A 20,962-nucleotide genomic window follows, 5' to 3' on the forward strand; every position below is an offset into this window, starting at 1 on the left:
AGAGTGACTTTTACAAATATCTCTAAAAATCTGGAAAATATTTTCTCTCTTTACTTTTCTTCAAACACTTTACGCAGATAAAATTATTATTCACTTTAGAAAGCTATGAAAACATGATATACTTATTAATATTATTTGAGTAAATGTGTGAATATCATTATAAAATACATTAACTAACTGAATATTTCAATTTATTGCTTAGATTGCTTAGATAAATAATGGAAAACGACAAGCAGAAGAGGAAGAGTTTAAAAGAATTAAAACTATAAAAAAAGTACAACAGTAATATCATTTTCATTTTATACTTGAATATTTACTTAAATTTACATATAATAATTAATATTTTTATTAATTAATAAATACACAATTCGTCAGTTGTTATTACACATATAAACTAATTGCTAATCACTATAGTGCACACAATATAAGAAACAAAAAAAAACTCAGTTGAAAATTAAAAATCGATATCACCAGGACTACGATAACGAATAATAAATTATTCGATAGATTAGTAAACAGAATTACAGATTTAAGTGAGCGGACTATACCAACAACCATATTAAAGTTGATTGCTAATTCGAAAATGATTATGACCTCAATATTTATGTATTCATGGTTTAGTATCCAGAAATAACGAGCTCTTTTACGATGGGGAATCATTAAACGAGTGCGGTAAATCTTGTGGTATTTAGTCGGATTCTCCCTCGTTCGAGTTTGTGACGAAACGTAATGACATTATTGTGAAGAAAACGTAAAATAGGTCCCACGTTAACAAGTAGTCGGTCTCGATTTAACACGCGACGTAAACGGTCACACCGGGTGTGTCAGAAAGGAAACAGTTCCGTCGAAACATAAAAGCGGGGTTCGATCAATGCGTCGTACTTTGCTCGGTAAACCCGTCACGACTCGCTGACGTGACAGCTTTCCGATTTGATAGTCTCTTTTTTTCTTGCAATAGATGGAAGCGAAGCCGATCATCAATTAAGTCAAGCTTTAGAGAAAGCTTTTCCAATAGTAAATGTATCAAATGGTAGCAGATCGTGTAATGTTTCTCGTAAATGTAATTATGTTCATATTCTCATGCGGACAGCGTACTCATTAATTATAAAAGATGCAAATCTAAATATTCTTCCATTTTGAAATTGCAGGAAATTATTACTATCATTATATGCTTCGCCAATAATGATTACAGTTTAGTTTTTAAATATTGTAAATTTTTTTGTTTTTAGCGACATTTATTATATTAGATTTATTATATTCATAAAAAGTTTTTATGCAATTTAAAAAAACAAACAAAATCTGTACTTTGTGATTAAATATGTTTGCGAACTTACGAGATTAACAATCCATTTATTGGAGAGGAAATATTCCGCACAGATAGCACAAAGAGTCGAAAAAGAATTCTTTTTTGATTCTCGACTTACGAAATGAATTCCTGTTTCGTCCTGTTTTTGTTCTAAAAGTATTCCTGAGAGTTCCAAAAGATATCACTTTTATGTTACTAATCGTGAGTGATGTTATCAATTTTCCAAATTTAAAAGATATTCTTTTTGTAATCTTTCTCTATTCCTTAATTTTATATAAGAAATTATATTTTGATTTTTATGCAAATTAAATATTACTTTTATTAAAAATAACATGCATATATATAAATATAAAATAAATATATTTATATAAATTTTTAAGTTTTTTTTAAGTTCATTTCGAATAGAATGCTCCAAAGAACTTAGGAAGATGAATATTTTTAAATTGAGATCAATTGTGCTATCTAGGTGATCGATTGATAAAAGGGTTTTATATGCTGATAATTTGGTGCTTTAACTTAAATATTGCATTGAATTTTTGATTAATATTATATATGCAAGTATAATCTTTCGTGAAAGATTATTACTCACTAGCGTGAGCGATCACAGCTGTTACTTCACGTTATGCTGTCATAACTTTCAACTTCTGCTATATGTATATTTTTGATATGTGAATGATAATGAATATAAACCACTATCCCGATATATGATACTCTTTTTTTAGCCGATATGGAAAGTTTTTGAATACGTATAATAGATTTGTTTGTTATTGCTGCACTGGACTGCACACTAGAACTTTTTTTTCCGTTTTTGTCAATTATATCAAATAGATACCTATTTTATTTTGAATACAAAGAGTGTACATTACACTAGTTCAAGTGTAAAAAAATCAGATTCTAATATTCCACCGTGTTGTTTAACAGAGAAAGAAGTTATTATATTGATTAGAACATTTTATATTGATTTAAATAAAACAGCATTGAGACGGATTTAATTCTACTTTTTTCTGGATATCTTGAAAATTCATTTTTCCATAGAAGGACTAATAAATCATACTATAGAATATATTTTTAATTTCTGATACTCTTTTTCGGCTACAACTGTACCATAGTATTTAGAAATGTTATTCGAAAGAATCATCAATGCCGACATCAATTGCAGATATTAATATTTGAACTTTGTCATTCTTCTAGCTTTTAATAGATTTTTATCATGAAATACGTATACAAAGACTTTCCTTACAGCACACGTTATTTGCATATCAAGTGCGAGTTCCGTTCTGACATTTATGAAACATTACTTCTATTCCTTCTATACAAATCGCACTTGTGTGCACCGTCAACCAATGCAACGTATCCGTAGTGTCGTCAGTGTTATATCATATCTTTATCTATACTTTTCTAACTATAGTGGCGTGGTAATTGGTGACCTATACTGTACTTGTGTTTGCAGGCTCGCAGCGCCAGCACAAGTAGCTTTAGAAGCCTAAGCCAGGTATATACCAAGATAATAATCCAGATCTAGTTGAGAGATTAGTCACTAGCTATTTAGCTAGATATAGTCATTCATTTATTACTTACTTACTCATTTTTAGACATATAGATACCATTACTCATGCGTAGAGGCGTAGAGCACGCGCATTTCGCTAAAACGTTCGACATTGGTCTGCAGATTGTTTCATTAATTGAAGATTCTCGATATATTATCACAGATAAAAATCGGATTGTGACGACATCGTACGAATTCTTTTATCACATCCTGCTTATTTGGATGCATAAGGTAAATGAAACGATTTGTGCGATTTATACGATTGTTGTCCGACGTGGTTACGAGAGATATGCTGCAAGCTTTCGGTAATCTCCTTTGCAGTGTCGACCTGCTGCAACACTCGTTCGCTGATAAACAACATTCGAAACACGACAGATTGTTGACGGATTTTATTGTCACTTGCGCATATTCCACGAGTTTCGATTTCTGCAATTTTGCCTCTCCATACGAACGTCTGATATACCTGTCTCGGCGTATTTCCGATAAAGCTTCCGATAACATAATCGGCTCGGAGTACAATTTTGGTTTTGGATGAAACACACGCCGTGTCGTTTCAACGGCGATACAATTCTTAACTCTCCGGAGCTGACGTGGGTCTATTGGACCCGCTCAATTATAGATTTATTTTTTATTCCTGTACTAGATTTTGTACTAGAATTTTCTTTCTAGAACTTCTTTCATCAAACATCAAACATATACTTATTTCAGTAGCAAAAGTGTTCACTAGTCCAGCTATAGAAAACAGATCTTCTATTCCTCCGAAGCTGGACGATGGGTCTGTTGAGTCCCCTATACAGTGATTGTTTGGTTAATAAAGATTTTTATGATTAAAAATAATTCAGCTTTTTCTGTGAAGTAGAATTAAAATGAAAAATATATTATTATATTTGAATTTGCTATCAAATCTTAATTTTTGCATGAATTATTGTAGCAGTTATACAAAAATGTCAAATAATTCAATTCTCTTTATATTTGCAAATTTGGATTGTCCTTATTAAAGCAAATTTAATATTTATCACAGTAAAAAAAATTGTGTATTTGTGTTGGAAACGGTCCACTCACGTTCTTGTTTGAATTTTTTAACATATTCGAGTGTTGTTAAATTTAACATAATGTGATTATGTCGTTTAAAGATTTTGTGTTAAATTGATATTAAATGTTTCAAAATGACACAATTTATTAGCAAATAACGCAAAAATAAAGTATTTTAAATTCTAAGATGAATAAATAAGATATGGGTTAATTTAACATATCGTAAATGTTAATTTTAGTTAAAAAAATATGCTCCCACGATTTATTTACAAACTGTTGATATTATCTTTTTTGTGTTTATTCTCTTACATAATATTTGTATAAAATTCTAACATATTCGTCTTGTGTTAAATTAATCCAAAAATTTGAGTGGACCGTTTGGGACATGCGATTTACGTTAAATTCGACATATTTTTTTCAACAGTTCTTTTTATATGAGTTATGTCATTTTAAGTACAAATAATATAAAACAGTCAAGGACTCTTAAAATTCAATAACAATATATAACGATAAAACAGGCGAGAATCGACTCTTATTTATCAGTTTTATCGTTATATTGTTATAATGTCATTTTGATTCCTTGAAATAAATTAGTACCTTTTAATTAACATACAATATATTAATTGGATCAAACTTATCCAGTATCCGAAACTGTTTTACGGATTTTGGCGTCAGCTCCCTAAAGGGTTAATCGAACGGTTCAGAACAAAAGTAGACGAGAACATAAAGTACGCAATCCAATACCGCATGGCACGTACTTCCTTCCGAGATTTTCGTCGACGACAAATGCGACCGCGCGTAGAAATACATGTCCCGTACTTTTGCTCCGTCTCGTTTCCTCTTTCCGCAAAGTTTCCGTGGAAAACGGAACAGTAAGTATATCATGAGAGACTCGGGATAGTGGACTACCGCAATTACAGTAGAAATGCCTCGCGAGAAAAAAAAGAAGAAAAAAAAAGAGAGCTTGCGTCGGGAAACTATATCCTTGTCGCAGCGCGGACGACGACACGAATATGTCGAGGAGCGACCCGTTAATGAGCGCATTTATGCAAGTCGGCCTCGTTAAAACCACAATACTTCCGTGCTTTCGTCGCTCTTGAATTACTCGCTCCTTTTATCTCGATCAACGCTTTCCCTTGCGCTAATGTTAATCTCGCGCGCTTGGCATGCTGTAATTCTAATAATGCAGCATTTTTTCTGCACGATTTCGTAGCGCGTTACAATGTTCGTGAAAGGACATGCTGCTTGTTTGGGTAAAATAAATAAAAGTGCGCACCGAAGAAGAGAACTTAATCGGTATTTGACTGGAACGGATCGATTAACTGACAACGTAAAAGTGCCGAGTTTGCAATTAAAACCTTGGTATTCATATTGAAAATGCCACAAACGTTAAGAAAATTTCAGGATAATCTGTGAAACTAATATTTATATACTAATATTTATATACTTTGAAAGGGTGAAAGCAAATATTCTTTCAAATATGCGTTTGTCATGAATATCTTTACTGCACTCATGATTTTATTGAGTGCTGTTGACTGTATGTAAGCTTATTTTTACAGTGCAAACAATCTCGTTATGGCGCTTACAGATGTGTTTTCAACAAATGAAAACCACTGAGAATAATATTGAATAAAGCATTATCCTACATTATTCGCGCTTATAGCTACTATTTTATCTATATATCGACTAATGTATCTTTCTTTTTATACATACATAATCGATATTATTGTGAAATTAAATGTATTTTAATATATTTTTAACACTTTGAAAAGTGGAATTTTTTCACAAAATAACTTATAAAAAATTTTGCTTTCTAAAAATGTTTAGGGTTGCTAAATTTAATTTTGGTTTCAGAATTGTAAAATTTAAATTTAAAAAAAATTATGTGATTAAATCGTGCACTATTGAAAAAAATGTATCGAATTTAACATAAATCGCATGTCTCAAACGGTCTACTCAATTTTTTAAATTAATTTACACATAAAGATGAATATGTTAGAAGGTTATACAAATATTATGTAAGAGAATAAATACAAAAAATGGTAATATTGACACTGTTTGCAAACAAACCGTGGCGTGCATTTTTAAAAAAATAATATTAACATTTATGATATGTTAAATTCATTCATCTTAGAATTTACGTTTTAAAACACATTATTTTTGTGTTATTTATTCACTTACTCATAAATTGTGTCATTTTGAAATGTTGTGAATATCAATTTAACACAAAATTATTAACATAATTACATTATATTAAATTAACATTCGAATATGTTACAAAATTCAATACAAACTGTTAACAAGAACGTGAATGGACCATTTCCAACACAAATACACACACACACACACACATACAATGTTTTTTACTAAAACTCGGTTTAGGAAGAGGTATCTATGGTATCTATGATTTAGGAGATGGTTCTTGGTATCTTTGAATTTGAATATAGTCTGAAAATATCGAAAGGATCATTCATGAAAGAGGATCTAGTGGATTCATAATCAGAATTCAAAAGTCAGTTTGAAAATCAGTATCATATATATAAATCTTTAAGTATCACTGATGAACTTTAAATAAAGCAATACTTAATAGTACTTCGAAATTAAAAATCGTCTAAAATCAAATTTTATGATAATCAAATTATTTTTTTTAATTCTGTCCGTCATATTCAATCCATCATTAAAAATTTTTTATTTTTCATCTCAGAGTCGAATAAAGCATTATCAAATTTTCCATTTTGTAAATGTTGAACGAGAAGTTTATAAAAGAAAAGGAGGTAATCTCAAACAGGAGTTATCAGAGTATAAAGAGTAAAGTCGCAAAAGATAGATAATTTATTAAATAGAAAAATGACATTACGCGGAAATAAGAAACGGGCTGTAATAAGCGTAGGAAGTTTAATACGAGCGATGTAGAATTAATTTTATTAATTGTGAATAAATGGCTATTGTCTACTTGATTATGTCGATTGATACATTAACTAAAATTTCACACAGCGAAGTTTTGCGTGCATGCTTCTATATATATGTCTAACACGTAAATATCGTAGGTCAAGGACTGTTTTTCGAAAGAATGAACATGCGGGAAAAATCGTTACCATGCTTCTTGTGAATTCGAACATAAATTACCTCCCTCTCTCACTTCTGTATTTCTAAAAACTATAAAAATAAAATAAGAGAGAGAGAGAGAGAGAAAATAAAAAAAAATCGGGATATTATGAGATTTAAGCGAAATGCTCTACTGCAATAAAGATTTAACGGTGTTTATTAGACCGTTAAATTGTGGAAAAATGAATAAAGGAACTTGAATAAATGCAACAGAACTGTTCCTCGAAAGAAAGCACAGAGATGAATAATTTTTTAAATCACTACTTCTCGCACATTTTAGTCGCCTCTAAAGAGTGCTCTAAAAAGAAAAGTGAGTCCGAGAAAAGAAATCCTCGAAATTAAATTGCGAGATTTAATATGAAATTCTCCATTGTAATCACAGAGTCTAATTTACTAATTCGACATTACCTATTGTAATGACTCAACATTTTCATATCATAAGTTCCACATTAAAAGAAAATCAAAGTAAAATCGAAAATGGACCGAGATTATTTGAAGTAATTACGTTCAGCGTACTACGATCGAGCCTCCTTTAAAATCTTATTTCAAAGATAGATATCTCAAATACCATTGCAATTATAGGAGGGATTTAATTTAAAAAGCATATGCGTTTTCGTAACGCTTGAAATGATTCCTAAATCTGGCACACCCTTAATACTTAGCAAAGATTAATCGTTCGCGTTCGTTATAAGAACAAACGAGAGATCGTCACGGAAGAGTCTCGGGACAAAAGCAAAGAGGAGTGTTACCTCGTGCTCATGTCAGGCATGGTCTAGAATCGAGAATGAGGATCGATGCCTTTGACCATCACAGTGCCCTCTCTCGTTGCTGAAGCGGCTGCGTTATTTGATTTAATTATTAATCAGTCGGTTCTAGACCTTGCACGGAAAGTGCAGTGACACACTTCAAGGACAAACGCTTTTCTCCAGGATTGTTTCTGCATATGACAAATTAAGCGGCAAATACGTATCGTTTGTTCTTGCGATACTTCTCCGATTAGTCATCACCGTGGCCTGAAATCGCGGTTCGTGCTCGTAAATCTTGCCACAGGAGACATTATTCAATCTGGAAAATCTAGGCCATCAATGGCTTCGCAATTTCAACAAAGGTTCGTAGTTTCGGTGTAAATTTGTTTCCGAAAATCTTGGAGCACAGTCAGAGAGATTTAAAAAGACTCCATTTTTATTTCGTTATGTAACGATCACGCGCGTATTCGTGTAATTTATTTCAGTTTATTTTTATCATTGAAAACGGATTGCTATCATCAAAATCTTTGCTCAAAAATTTGCAATTAAAACGAGACATTTACACGCGAAAAACGCAACGTACGCTATGGAATATTCGGAAGCTTTACGACTGGGAATACATATATGGAATCGATGAAAGCGACTCGACTTTTACAACGGCAATCACCGTTGTTTCTGTTTGGTTTATGATGCTCCAGTGTTTCGCAAAGTATAGCGTTTCAAGGGTACTGCAATCATCCCCAATTATTGATCCTTCGAAAGAGGTTTCCGGGTCTCGCTCGCAAACACTTCGAGCAAAACTTGAGTTGGTGAAATATTCGAGACAAAATTTAATGCCGTACGGTGTATGTGTGTGCGGTTACGCAGCCAAAAAGGACAAAAAAAAGGAAAGAAATCGATAGAATCTTCGTTGGATAATGTGTTGCAAATATCGAAATATTTATTACTGATGGACTTTTTCGCCTCTGTTTAATTCAATCAGAGATCGAATAGTTTAACATATTAATATTTTGAAAATAATGTTATATAACTAAAATAAATAGCCTGTTAGTTTCATCATAATAAAACAATGTAATAAAATATTAAACGGGCTAAAAATCTAAAAATTATAGTTGCTCAATCAAAAATCATACAAATTTAATATATCAATTTAACATTAATTATACATGCAATGAGCAAGTTTCAACTTCATTAATAAGGAGACTGTCGAAACTGTTCCTCTCATTTTAATGGACTTTGGGTATGTCGTAATTGTAAATCATCAAGAAATGTTAGACTCATGCTTTTTTATCTGCTTATCTTAAAGTTTAGGAGCTAAACTTCCTTGCTATAGTATTTTGAGTCGCGAATTTTGGAACACTCTGTATAGATCAGAAAGTTAAAACACAAAATAAATAATAAAATTAAGAAATGAAATCTATATGAACAAATGACTAACGTAATAAAAGGTCGCATCAAGACTGTCATGCATGAAACTAGTAACCAGGTCACTAACAAATCGCGTTAGCATTTAATTCGTTCATAATTGAATTATGAAAATTTATTCCCACGATATCTTTTTTATCTATATCTATTATATTCAATGAATCGTAACACTTGCAATCAGATGATTTTACAATAGAAAACATTCTTCACATAAAAAGATATAAGAAACCGTGTTATACATATCAATACTACGTACTCTCTCTCATCCTTCAGAAATATCACATATTTTCGTGATATTATGGCATATAATATCTATTGATAATGTAAGAAGATGCATTCAGCTACGATACAAGGTAAACTATGTATATTTCGTAATACTATTTTCTCGATTTCTATTAAGAACATTTTTTGCATCCGTTTCTGCAGGTATATTATCATCTTTTTAAAGATGAAAGTAATAGTAACAAAGGGAGACAAAGCTAGCCGTATTGACGAAAGAAAAAAGTGGCGTGCATAACGTTATCTAAGAAGGCAACGATCTAGATAAAGCTTTGCAATGTGCGACACGCGACTTCACTTTGTATGACCCTTGTTTTCCTTTAGAAAAAGGTTAGCTGCGGCGCGTCTCGTGGCTTGAAAAAAGTGTCTGAGAGACTCATTTTTCAAACTTACAACAATGCTACAGAGGTTGTTGATTTGCACACGAGTGCACTCGAGATTTTATCTGATTGGACAGTGATATTAAGATGACGGAAACAAGTCCGATGATAAATGGTTTTATAAGTATAGTCATTAAAAACTTTTTGTCTTGTCAATCTGTTTCGACAAATTCTGCAACGTTCTGAAGACATTGATTTTAAATTGATATTTAAAAATCCGTTTATTCCAATTATGTACAAAGAGATTATTAATACGCAAAGCGTTAGTGATGCAATTTAATGGAAATCAAAACTAATTTTTTTATCAACATATCACAGGCGATGCTCCTATCGATGCATTAATAATAATACCTACCTCGAGTAAATGATCGCTTTGACCTAAAATGCGTCAAAGTGTAAAAGTTTAAAGGCAAATTAATTATAAAATTGATAATTTGACGTCAACAGAAATTTATCATTATATGCAAATTGAACATGCAAAACGTGACCAAGAGACTAGATATAATAGTCTTACGCTTTATACTCTTTCATATTTTCTCTGTAATATGCAAATAAAGTTTATTACTTTAATAAGTTTTTACGATTAAGCTTCCAGCGTAATTAATTATTTCTTTTCATTTTTTACGATGCATTTAATATATTTTAATATATTAATGTACGTGGTTTATTCTCTCGACTTATTCAACGCTACATTTCTAGTATTTAATATCGCTTTCTGTTGTCGATCTATATATACGTCACGGGATTACGTACATATATGTAAATAGACGATTAAGTAATGACTATCAAAGTTCCATTATTGTGCGGAGTTTACTCTCTCAGTTTATTCAACACTATGTCTCTCTCTCGGCATTTCATATCGTTTTCTGTTTTCGGTTTACATACATCGCGGGACGATGTACATATATCTACGTAAATTGACGATAAGTAACGACGATAAGTAACGACTATCAAAGTTCCATTTGGGACTCATAAAATCGATAGTCCCTAAAGGCTAATCAACCCTTTAGTCGCACTATTCCATAATGTAAAACACCCGCAGTTAGCGACCTAAATCCACATTTCCGCGGTCGCTACTCAACGTACATACGTAACTGTGTTACTATGACACACTATGCGCTGGCGTACGAACGATAAATGGACACGATGCACGCGCCATCCGATCTAATCGACCGGATGAAAGTAAGTCATCCGCCTCTACACCCCGCACCACCAGCAAACTTTCGTAAGCACCCATTAGCGATCGTTATTAATTTCCTTCCCCGGGAGCGAGACTACCTACGGCTAGCTCGCCTCTGCAATAGCGAAAAACGAACTTTGCAAACAACACGGCAACGGATACGAAAAAGACATTGAGTGGTCTTGAAACCCCAGTGAGCCGACTGCCACTCGACGCAAGTCGTAACAAGTATATTGGCCTTCTTGCCGTTTTCGATTAAGAAAATAAATGTATTGTACAGATCGAGGACGTTGTGTGGTTGCACGAGAATTACGAAGTGTGCAACTCGTAACGAAAGAAGATTCAAATTGATAAACACTTGTCTTAGCTCTGCTTTTGAAATTGTCAACTGCTTTTGAAATTGATACTGCATATGAATTATATATCTAACGCAAACGGTAGAGAGTCAAACCGATAATTATAAATGATCTGAAACAATAGTAGATACTAATTTGTTAGTATAGTCACATGATTATTTTTTTATGTAAGTGATCACCTAATGTGTTTTTATATTTACACCCCAATTAAAATCATCTATCGTAAATTAACAACATATTATTGATTGTTTTACGATTTATTAATATTTAAGATTATGGATATGAATTTAATCACAATTTTCTGAAAAAAATAAGTAGTAACCAGATAAATATTAAACAGAATAAGCACGTTAAGTAGCTTATTATAATAATATTTCTAAAAAAGAATGAAGATTTTAATAATATTAATGTAACACCGTTTTTTTTATTGTAAATTTTTAATAAAATCGTATATTTAAATTCGTGAAGAATATTTAAAAAAGAAAAAATATGTTAATACACAATATCTATACAATATTTTATAATAATTTACATGTTTTCATCCCTGGAGTGTAAAAATATCTCACACTCTAAAAAATATCGATGTAAATTTAACATCAATGCGGTGTCTATGTAATTCTCATCGTTGATGTTAATATTAATATCAATACAGTGAGAATTATATAAACACCGCTATTTTTTAGAGTGCGGATAACGATTTCCGGATTAATCACATAACGGTAATAAGATGTGCAGAAATTTTGATCTTAGCAATATGATTATGCTGTATTTTAAAGAAACACTTAAAGAATGTGGGAATTACATACACGGAATAGATGATTCAGCAAAGCTATAGCTTGCTGGTGCAAGTTTATAATTAAAAAGATTTGATAATTTAACAAATAAATTATATCTATAAGCACACAACTATTACAAAATTTCTCGGGATACTACATTTACCACTAATTTATCTGCTTATACTGACAGTTGTAAAAATGTATTTGAAAATTTTAGGAGCCACCGACTAATAAATAATGAAGTAAAACATTTCCAACATATCTTGACTTTAAAAAAATTTTAGAAACTACCCAGCAAACGCATTCGTTTCGCCAGAATGGAAATTCATAAGACATACCGGAGTCGTGCAAGGTCGTGCATTTGATACTTCCAAACCTGACCGAGTTGCAGTTTAATTTTCCGAAATGCGCTTGCGCCTTGATAAAGATGGGCGGAAAGACAAGAAAAGCGTAACAATGAAAATTACTACGCATAAGCGAACACAAGCAGCTCCGTACGGGCCGTCTCGTAACGGTCGTGCACGCGAGTCCCACAATTAAATCGCCTAGCGCGATTTACATTAACTGTTTCCCTCGATGCTTGTGGATTCCTTAATACGGCTGCGTGCGGGGATAAGCATGTGGCTGTCATATCAAACAATACATTTGTTTTAATACACTTTTGATATACAACCGCGCGATCGATCCGTTCGTGGCGTCGCATGCGCAACGAACGATCACACTCAACGTATGCCCGGTCCGATCGATGTGCCGACTATTTTCCATGTTTTCGTACGAATCTCTCGCGACAACCGCAACCCTGGTTATTATCGGGTTGTTACCGGAGTGAGAGGATGAAGGAGAGCTCTGTAGCGATATTCTGTGTTCTGTGTTAACACGTGTTGAGATGTTTGATTACTGAAGAATATAGCATACGGTAATTGCTGTAATACTTTGTAATGTATAATAGTATTGTAATACATTGATAAAATATATATAGATGGACTCCTTTTTTAACGAGTAATTGAAAATATAAGATAAAATTTATTTATACGAGTGCTATTTGGAAAATATTTTGGAAGTATTTCGAGGAAAATATGACTTTGAGGAGATTGGAAAGTTAAAATAAACTCAAGTATAAAGAAAGTTAAATATAAACCTTATCTTGGCTCGGGACTTTGCTTATTAACAAGATGTAGAATCTCGCTCTGAAGGTCAATTAAGATGATCTTAATAAAATTATGAAGAACTTTGTACAATGATAAATCACAAATTAGGTAACGAAAAAACTAATAAGTTTTTACAAAACTTTGTACAAATTATCTTACATTGGGATGTAACATTTCGCACGTAAAATTTATTTTATTTTATTTTTAAAGACATTCCGCTTTCTCAGGAATATACGTTGCTTCATAATCGCTACATTAGTGCATTAGATCATTGTTTCATTCATAAGGAATGCTATTATTAGTCGTGTATACGTAATTCGATTCATTATGATATTATGTAGTTACTTACATTACATTTTATATTTACATTGTTATAGACATTTAGAATAGTCACGTAAATTTAGAATTAATTTATCATTCAGATACTTTTTTCTAGAGTAGACATTTTCACTTTGATAATAAATTTAGTATTTAATTCAATACTTATGATATTCGATAAAAAATTGTATAATATTTAGTACAAAAGATTTTTAAAGCATGAATTTATGTTCTCTGATATATTGAAAATATTTGAAATTAGAAGCTGTCTGTGGATAATCGAACAAATGACTGTAAGTACTGAGGATTGTCTCACGAAAGTAGAAATTCCGTAGCATTGTCGTACGCTTGAAAAATCTTGAATTACGTATTTATGCAATTTGTGTACATAGGAAACTCTGTTTGTACGTAGACTCTGTCAAGATCACATTAGACAGTGAGATCTATAATTATCTCGTTGGCATTCTCGCCCACGCGAAGCATTCAGTTTCTTCGTTCAGTTAATTATTAATTAAAAGGTTTATTTTTAGGTCATCTAAAGAGTCATAACGATTCGATCCTGATTTAAACGTCTTTTATCTCGAGTTGTTGACAAAAAAGTCAACGTACTTCCTGTTTTATAGATTTGCTATTTTATACATATATTCGCAGAATTTATTTTCACTTTTCGAGCAGCATAAAAATTTTTATCCACAACGTATAAACAGACTAACGTGTAAATAATTTTCGTAAACATACTGAATCGATTTTGACACAGTGAGTTAATACGATGATTATAGGTAAACTGAAATGACATTAATTAATAATAATAATAATAAATATAACATTAAATTAACATATCGGGGTCATATTATCCAGATAATTCAATTGTGATATAATACTTTAGGGAGGAATATTTTAAAATATGTGTAAGTTACACATGTAACTACATAAATATACAATGTATGTTATAATTTTTAGAATTCTAAAGGAAAGAACTTACTATAACCGAAAATTTCACAAAATATGACAGTTGTCAATTCATTAATTTGCTTGCAAAATTTATAATGCAAACATAAAGAATGGAAAAATTAAACGTTAAAGAGAAGGAAACTTCGGCATCGTGCTTTACTCCGACAATAATCTGGGATATATGTATTATACATACATATGTACTCGGTCCTACATTTGTTCTACTTGATTGTCTCTAATAAAATGTGTTGTACTTAACGCCTGACAGAGGTTTTGTCTCTTAAACTACAGGCACGCAACAAACCAGCGGATGGCGTGGGTCATGTAAACCAAAAAGGTGCTTCCGGTCAGAAAGCGCCAGCAGCTGGTCAGAAGGTTGCGCCGGGTGCTAAAGGCGCAGCGAAACCAGCCCAGAAGCCGTCAGCCCAGAAAGGTCAAGTGAAAGTAACACCCAAGGCGGCCTCCGTGAAGACCGGCAAAAATAAGAAGAAGGGACAACGACAACAATATGATCTCATCGTTACTATTAATCTGGTGAGTGCGTAATATCACCAATCACTTATTCTAGATCAAAATGTTTCACCCGGAATCGCTAGTCATTTATATACGTAAATTTTTTTAGGCTTGGTCTTATTTCAAAAAAATTAGGTTTATATATTTAATATGTCATAACTCATAAATATTTTTATAAATTGTTTCTTTAGTTCAAAAGTGACATAAGTTAAAAAATTAAGTTTCTTAGAAAAGAGGAAAACTATTTTTTTAATTGATAGAAAGTTGATTAATTAAATAATATCAGCAAAAAACATATTTTTAACAATTAAATGTTATTTTTGTTTCACAACTTTTTTGAATTGTGACGTTTTTGACGATTATTTATAAAATTAAATTATTCACTTTTGATTGAGTAATAGGGTAATATATTTCTTAACGTTTTTTTTTTATCATCCTTTTTTTAATTGTGTAGATTTTTTTATGAAGTTAAGCTAGTTTACATTTGATGATTGATAAGGTAATGTTTACGTAACTCGATTATTCATATGACTCAAAAACATATTTTTTAATTTGTGTCACCTTCGAAGTATAAGGAAGTGAAAATATAACAGATTATTTCGCAAAATTCTGATCTCATTTTAATGACGAATTTGAATTCTATCTTGAGTAAAATATTGATATTTTTTGTAGTTAAGGTAAAATGAAGTAGATTGACAGAAATTTTCAAATTGTATAAGATTGGGATCGCATATATATAATCTATTCAATTAAATATATAAAACATACACTACTGATAATGTATGTTTTGTATGTTTGATTGAATTCACTATTCAATCTTTTATACAATTAAAAAATTTCTGTTAACCTGTTCAAATTATCCCGTTTTACCCCACAATTCATAAAAAAAGAAATAAAGAATTTTTTTTCGCAAACTAAACTTAAATGATTAAAAGGATCCTAAAGTCATCTGTTTTATTGATTAAACACAATAATTTTCGTAAAGGATTATCGCATATATTATGTTTATAGATTTGGAAATTTTTTTCCAGAATTAGCGTGGAATTTATGCTCAGAAAAATTTTTGAAATTGATTTTTTTTATCATTTCTTAAAATTAGATTTAGACATCTAATTTGATACAATAAATCTTTATGAAAATGTAGGCGTACGTGTGCATGCAACATTGATGTATATATAATAGTACGATGTATAATTGTATATAATTATAGTGATGTGTCAATTGTCGATAACACGTAAATCATATGTGATAAGTCTTATATCGGTAAAATAACAATTCAAATCTCGTTTTTTCTGAAATATATCTTTACAGAATTTTAGTATATAATTTAATTGTTCATCAATATCACCTAATTTTGATTATTTCATATGCTTAACAAACAACTTTTCTTAAAAATTGCCTTCAATTTAATGGAGATTGAGCTAAAATAGAGTTTAATATTGTATTTTTTTAATAGGTTGTAAAAATTCGTTGAAAAACGTTACATACCGTAGTTAATTTCGACCAATTACTCAGTCTGCCTTAACATCATTAGCAATATTCCCAAATGATTTGCGTGAACAGGCCACCTAATTATTTCTGTTCGTAGAAATAAGAGCGAAATTATCGGTGACAAATCGAATCGCATCATAAGTCGCCTTTTGTCAACTTAGCGTGCACTTCGCGTAATGCGTGCACATTGGCAATAAATACGGCACGATCTGACCCAGTTGAATACGCGATGAGCGATCGATAAGTTGCTCATGTTCAGCTAATGTATAACACGTACGTGTTGTCAAGATATGCCGAAGGAAAATAATGTTGTTTTGTCATTATTGGCATAATTAGCGACAGTTCATCGATCGCGTTACTCTATTTTGGGATTGCAATTCCAGATTGACAATTTCAAATCTATCTGATATTTGATCTTCATGCAAATTGCGTATGCATTACGTAATTTTAGCATTATTATTCTCTACACTCATTATAAACTATTATTATTACGACTATTTATGTTATATGCCCGTCTATTATATTTGTTTCGCATAATTTCGATGTCATACATAACCATATAGAGGTATTCATTCATTGAGAATTTATTTCTTTTCTACTTTTATTTTTATCCCGTATGATTTAATTATTATTTTAAATTACATTAAGTATAATCTTTTAAGATTTAATTTATACTCGAAAAATTGTTCCCGCTTTATTTTTTGATGGTTCATATTTGATGTATCAGATTTTTTTATTCTTCCATAAAAGTATTTAAAGTAATGTCAAACGAAGAAATTTTTATCAAGATAATTAAATTTATAATATCTTCAAACAGAGTTGTATCATTAAATATGTTTTCTTGTTAATATTGTATAACTTTTTATTAATATTACTGCTAATATTATTAAAATGTTATGGACTTTCTACAATAAGCCTATTACCTAAACTTTAAGTCTTAAACCATAAGAAATTGACCAATCACAATAAAACGTGAGAAGAATAATTGACTATTAGTTATGTAATTAAATTATTATAGAAAGCTTAATTATTATGTGCTAGATCTATCATATTTGAATGTTGCATACGAATAAACGCCAAAAATAGGAATATATTACAAGTCTTTCGGAAAGTAAGAATCGAAAAGTATTGATATTTGAGATTGTCGAAAATATTATGATTAAAGACAGTATGTAAGTGATTACCGATAATTTATTCTTGTTAACGCGCAAAGTTATGACAAGCAAAATATCTGTCCATGCAACGTCGGAAGCGGGGAAGGGAATAGTCACCTAAGCGTCTAACCGATAGAGGGGACCTGGTAGTTAAAAACAGACTAAGGTTGCCAAAGTCCCAAACACACTCTTTGTCATCTTGCAGACACAGTGCTCAATCACACTCGACAGTCGACATCCGAGCGTTCGGAAGTCGCGCCGCGCGCGGCGGCAAGCGGTGCTCCTTCGAGGCGTACGCGAAATAATGTGCGTGTGCGACCGCGAAAGTTGAAGTCGTTGAAAAGTGAAGTGACGAGGAGGAGAAACGAATCGCGGCACGTTCCTCGATTTCATCCGGTCGAATCGCGAGGCGCGCGAAGTTCGTATTCCAAGAGCGCGCGTATTTCTCTATGCCACACGTGCATCGCGTCGGCTATTTTTACTCATCTGCGAGCTATCACATCTTCGAATAGTGTCGCCCATGTGATTACCACGGAATATCGTGCACCCAGTTGCCCGATTCGATGCGATCGTCTCTTTCGACGTTTCATTTTATTGAGAAAAACGACGAGATAGCTTTAGAACCGGTCCAAACATCGTCTTCTCAATTTTACTCATCCGAATAAATGTAAAGTAATCGTGATTGATGGCAAAAAAAAACGGCAGGAAGTCTAAGTGTCTTTCGGATTGCTTGCATTTCTCGGCAATAGTAACGGCCTTGGAAAAGCTGGCGAGCTTAGTATTAGAGTTCGGTTTCTATATCCTTTCTTCTTTCTTATTCGAATAACTTTCAACGAATCCGCGAATATATACGTTGACTTCGATTTCGAAAGATTGCGATAAAAGTGCGGTTTACGTATCTTTTTTTTTATTCTTTCTTTTTGCGCATTGATGGTCGGACGTCGAATATGACGTGCTTGTAATGGGAGGGAAATGTCGGTCTCGATGGCGACTCGACGGTAATTGGGACGAGACACCAGACGCTAGACATAGCCACGGAATCCGCAGTTAACGTATAATCTGGCATAATCTCATCATCGGTCACTTCCGACACACATTCCCGACAAGACCGGCGTGACACTTGAACCATGGCGGAAACAGAAAAGAGATACACGCACGCATATGGACAGCTGCGTAGATTAACGAGCACGATAGACGGTCAAATTAGGCAGTTGAGTGTAAGTAAGAGTACGGATCTCTTTGAACCGTGGCGGAAACTTAAAAGTGTGCGTGAAGTGTTGAAGTCGAGAAAGAAATTTTTGTTAAAGAAACTCGTGTGAATATCATTGAAATAAAACGTATTCGAACACAGAGCCGTGAGACTCGCTATCACGTTGCGACACGTTATTATTAATAATTCATTACACGACCTCCCTTCGCGCCGGAGTTTCTAGCGTTGGGCATCTCGCCAAAATTTCTTCAATATCTTCTCATACGAGTATCATTCGAGAACAGATCGTAGAGGAGTACTAGTTAAAACAAGATCATTCGCCTATAAGAGGCAATATATTATAGATGCCGCTTGGTGCTGTATGCATATGTAATAGAAATTTAATTCATAGATCAAACAAAATTGCATTATGCGTTATACGAAATGATAGGTGTTTTGTCCTTTTCTCTGTTTCAGTCCGAATATGGACTCACAGAAGATCAGGTAGCAGGTGAGTTAACGATTGTGAATAATTCAATAATTATAAAATAGGTCATAAAATAATTAATAAATCAGTAATAATTAATGTTTGTAATAGAATTAAAAATTCAAAATATTTTTTAAATTCGTGACATTTGTGCTTTTAATATTTTGTATTATAAAATATATAATCTATAAAATATTTTGTAATATAAACGGTTTTTTAAAATAATGAATATAGATACATGAAAGGCATAAAAATTATTGTTATGTGGTGTGTGTGCCAGTTGGCAGCAGTTTTTCCTGTTTACCTAATATCTTGATGCTGAGTCAGTTATAATGAGAGTTAGAAATAATTTAAAAGGGACAGAACACATAGTACATAGATTCAAAAGATACCGAACAATGAAATATTTCACTAGATGATCTAAACGAACAAATTCTCTGAACGTAAATAATTGATGTATAGTTTACGACACGCAGATGGGTCATTATCTCTAATGATATCATCGTTGACGCGCAAGAATATTGATTACATTTAACTCACGATCTAACTTGCTGCGACATTTGCATTTTTCTAGTTATAATTTCTTATTCTTCAGAATAATACTAGACAGAAGGGAGATAGAAAAATTAAGAAAACTTTCATAGATCAATTTATTCCTAGCCTATATAAGAGTATATATATATATATATAAAATTATTTAATTATTAAAAATTCAGATATTAATTAACCCTTCATTGTTCTCGCTCGACAAATGAACGTACTCTCGTATGAACGCCACGTCGTGCCTGTGTATATGTTACTGTATAGTGCATCGTTGCCATATAATTTTCTCAGGTCACGTCATTTCAATTTTCTCAGAGCAGGTAACGTTAAAAGGAAAATTAATAATAAAAAGAATAATAGTAGAAAATAAGAATGAATTAAAGTTATATTTACGTTTTAAATCTTTTTATATTAGTTTATCTCGATGTGTTAGCTGTATCTTTTTATTTTTCTATAATAAATAAAAATTGCACTAGCATTTTTTAACGCAAAAGTTTTTTATTATATAAAAAATTTAGTTTTGCTATTTGATGTTTCACGTATCATACTAAACAATTATTTACAGTTAAATTAATATAAAAATTTACCTTTGCGTCGACAAAGTTAAAAAGAAAAAGATGTCGACTGGTTTATTGATCTGTTATAGTAAATTTCAAGTTTGGCAACAGCTGCGCGAGTCGCGTTACGATTCATGCATATTACGATATTGCTCTCGCCATGAACGCCACGCTTAGATATAACGCGCGTTAACACCTTCAAAATTTTTATTAAAAATTATTTTTAACGAAATTGAGAAACAATCATACAAATATAATCTAAAAGGTTGTAAAAAAAGTTTCAGAAGATACAGAAAGCTATGTGGTGTGTGTGCCAGTTGGCAGCAGTCAATATTTGCCACATCCGTGCAATTAAAAAATCAAATTTGAAATGATCGTTTGCCTTACGAGAGCAGTAGAGGGTTAAGGAAATTTTATGTATAAAAATCTGTACGTATAAAACAAATTACATCGATTTGAAAGAGTAATCACAAAATCTCC

At 31.9% G+C, this 20,962-nt stretch overlaps 1 protein-coding gene across 4 annotated transcripts in view; it reads left to right on the plus strand.

Annotated features, from left to right (window-relative positions):
- LOC108766999 (neo-calmodulin) overlaps positions 1-20,962 on the plus strand; it is a 51,527-nt gene that overhangs the window by 27,666 nt on the left and 2,899 nt on the right. For 2 of the 4 annotated variants that reach the window (XM_018516617.1, XM_018516616.1), the window contains exons 2-3: positions 14,840-15,082; positions 19,373-19,406. In XM_018516617.1, the coding sequence (XP_018372119.1) occupies positions 14,840-15,082; positions 19,373-19,406 (277 nt within the window). Of the gene's footprint in view, positions 1-2,756; positions 2,799-14,839; positions 15,083-18,513; positions 18,924-19,372; positions 19,407-20,962 lie in introns of those variants that run through there. The other 2 variants (XM_018516615.1, XM_018516618.1) reach the window with 2 other exon arrangements.

This window comes from Trachymyrmex cornetzi, unplaced genomic scaffold (assembly GCF_001594075.2).
Source record: "Trachymyrmex cornetzi isolate Tcor2-1 unplaced genomic scaffold, Tcor1.1 scaffold646, whole genome shotgun sequence".
Lineage (NCBI taxonomy): Eukaryota > Metazoa > Arthropoda > Insecta > Hymenoptera > Formicidae > Trachymyrmex > Trachymyrmex cornetzi.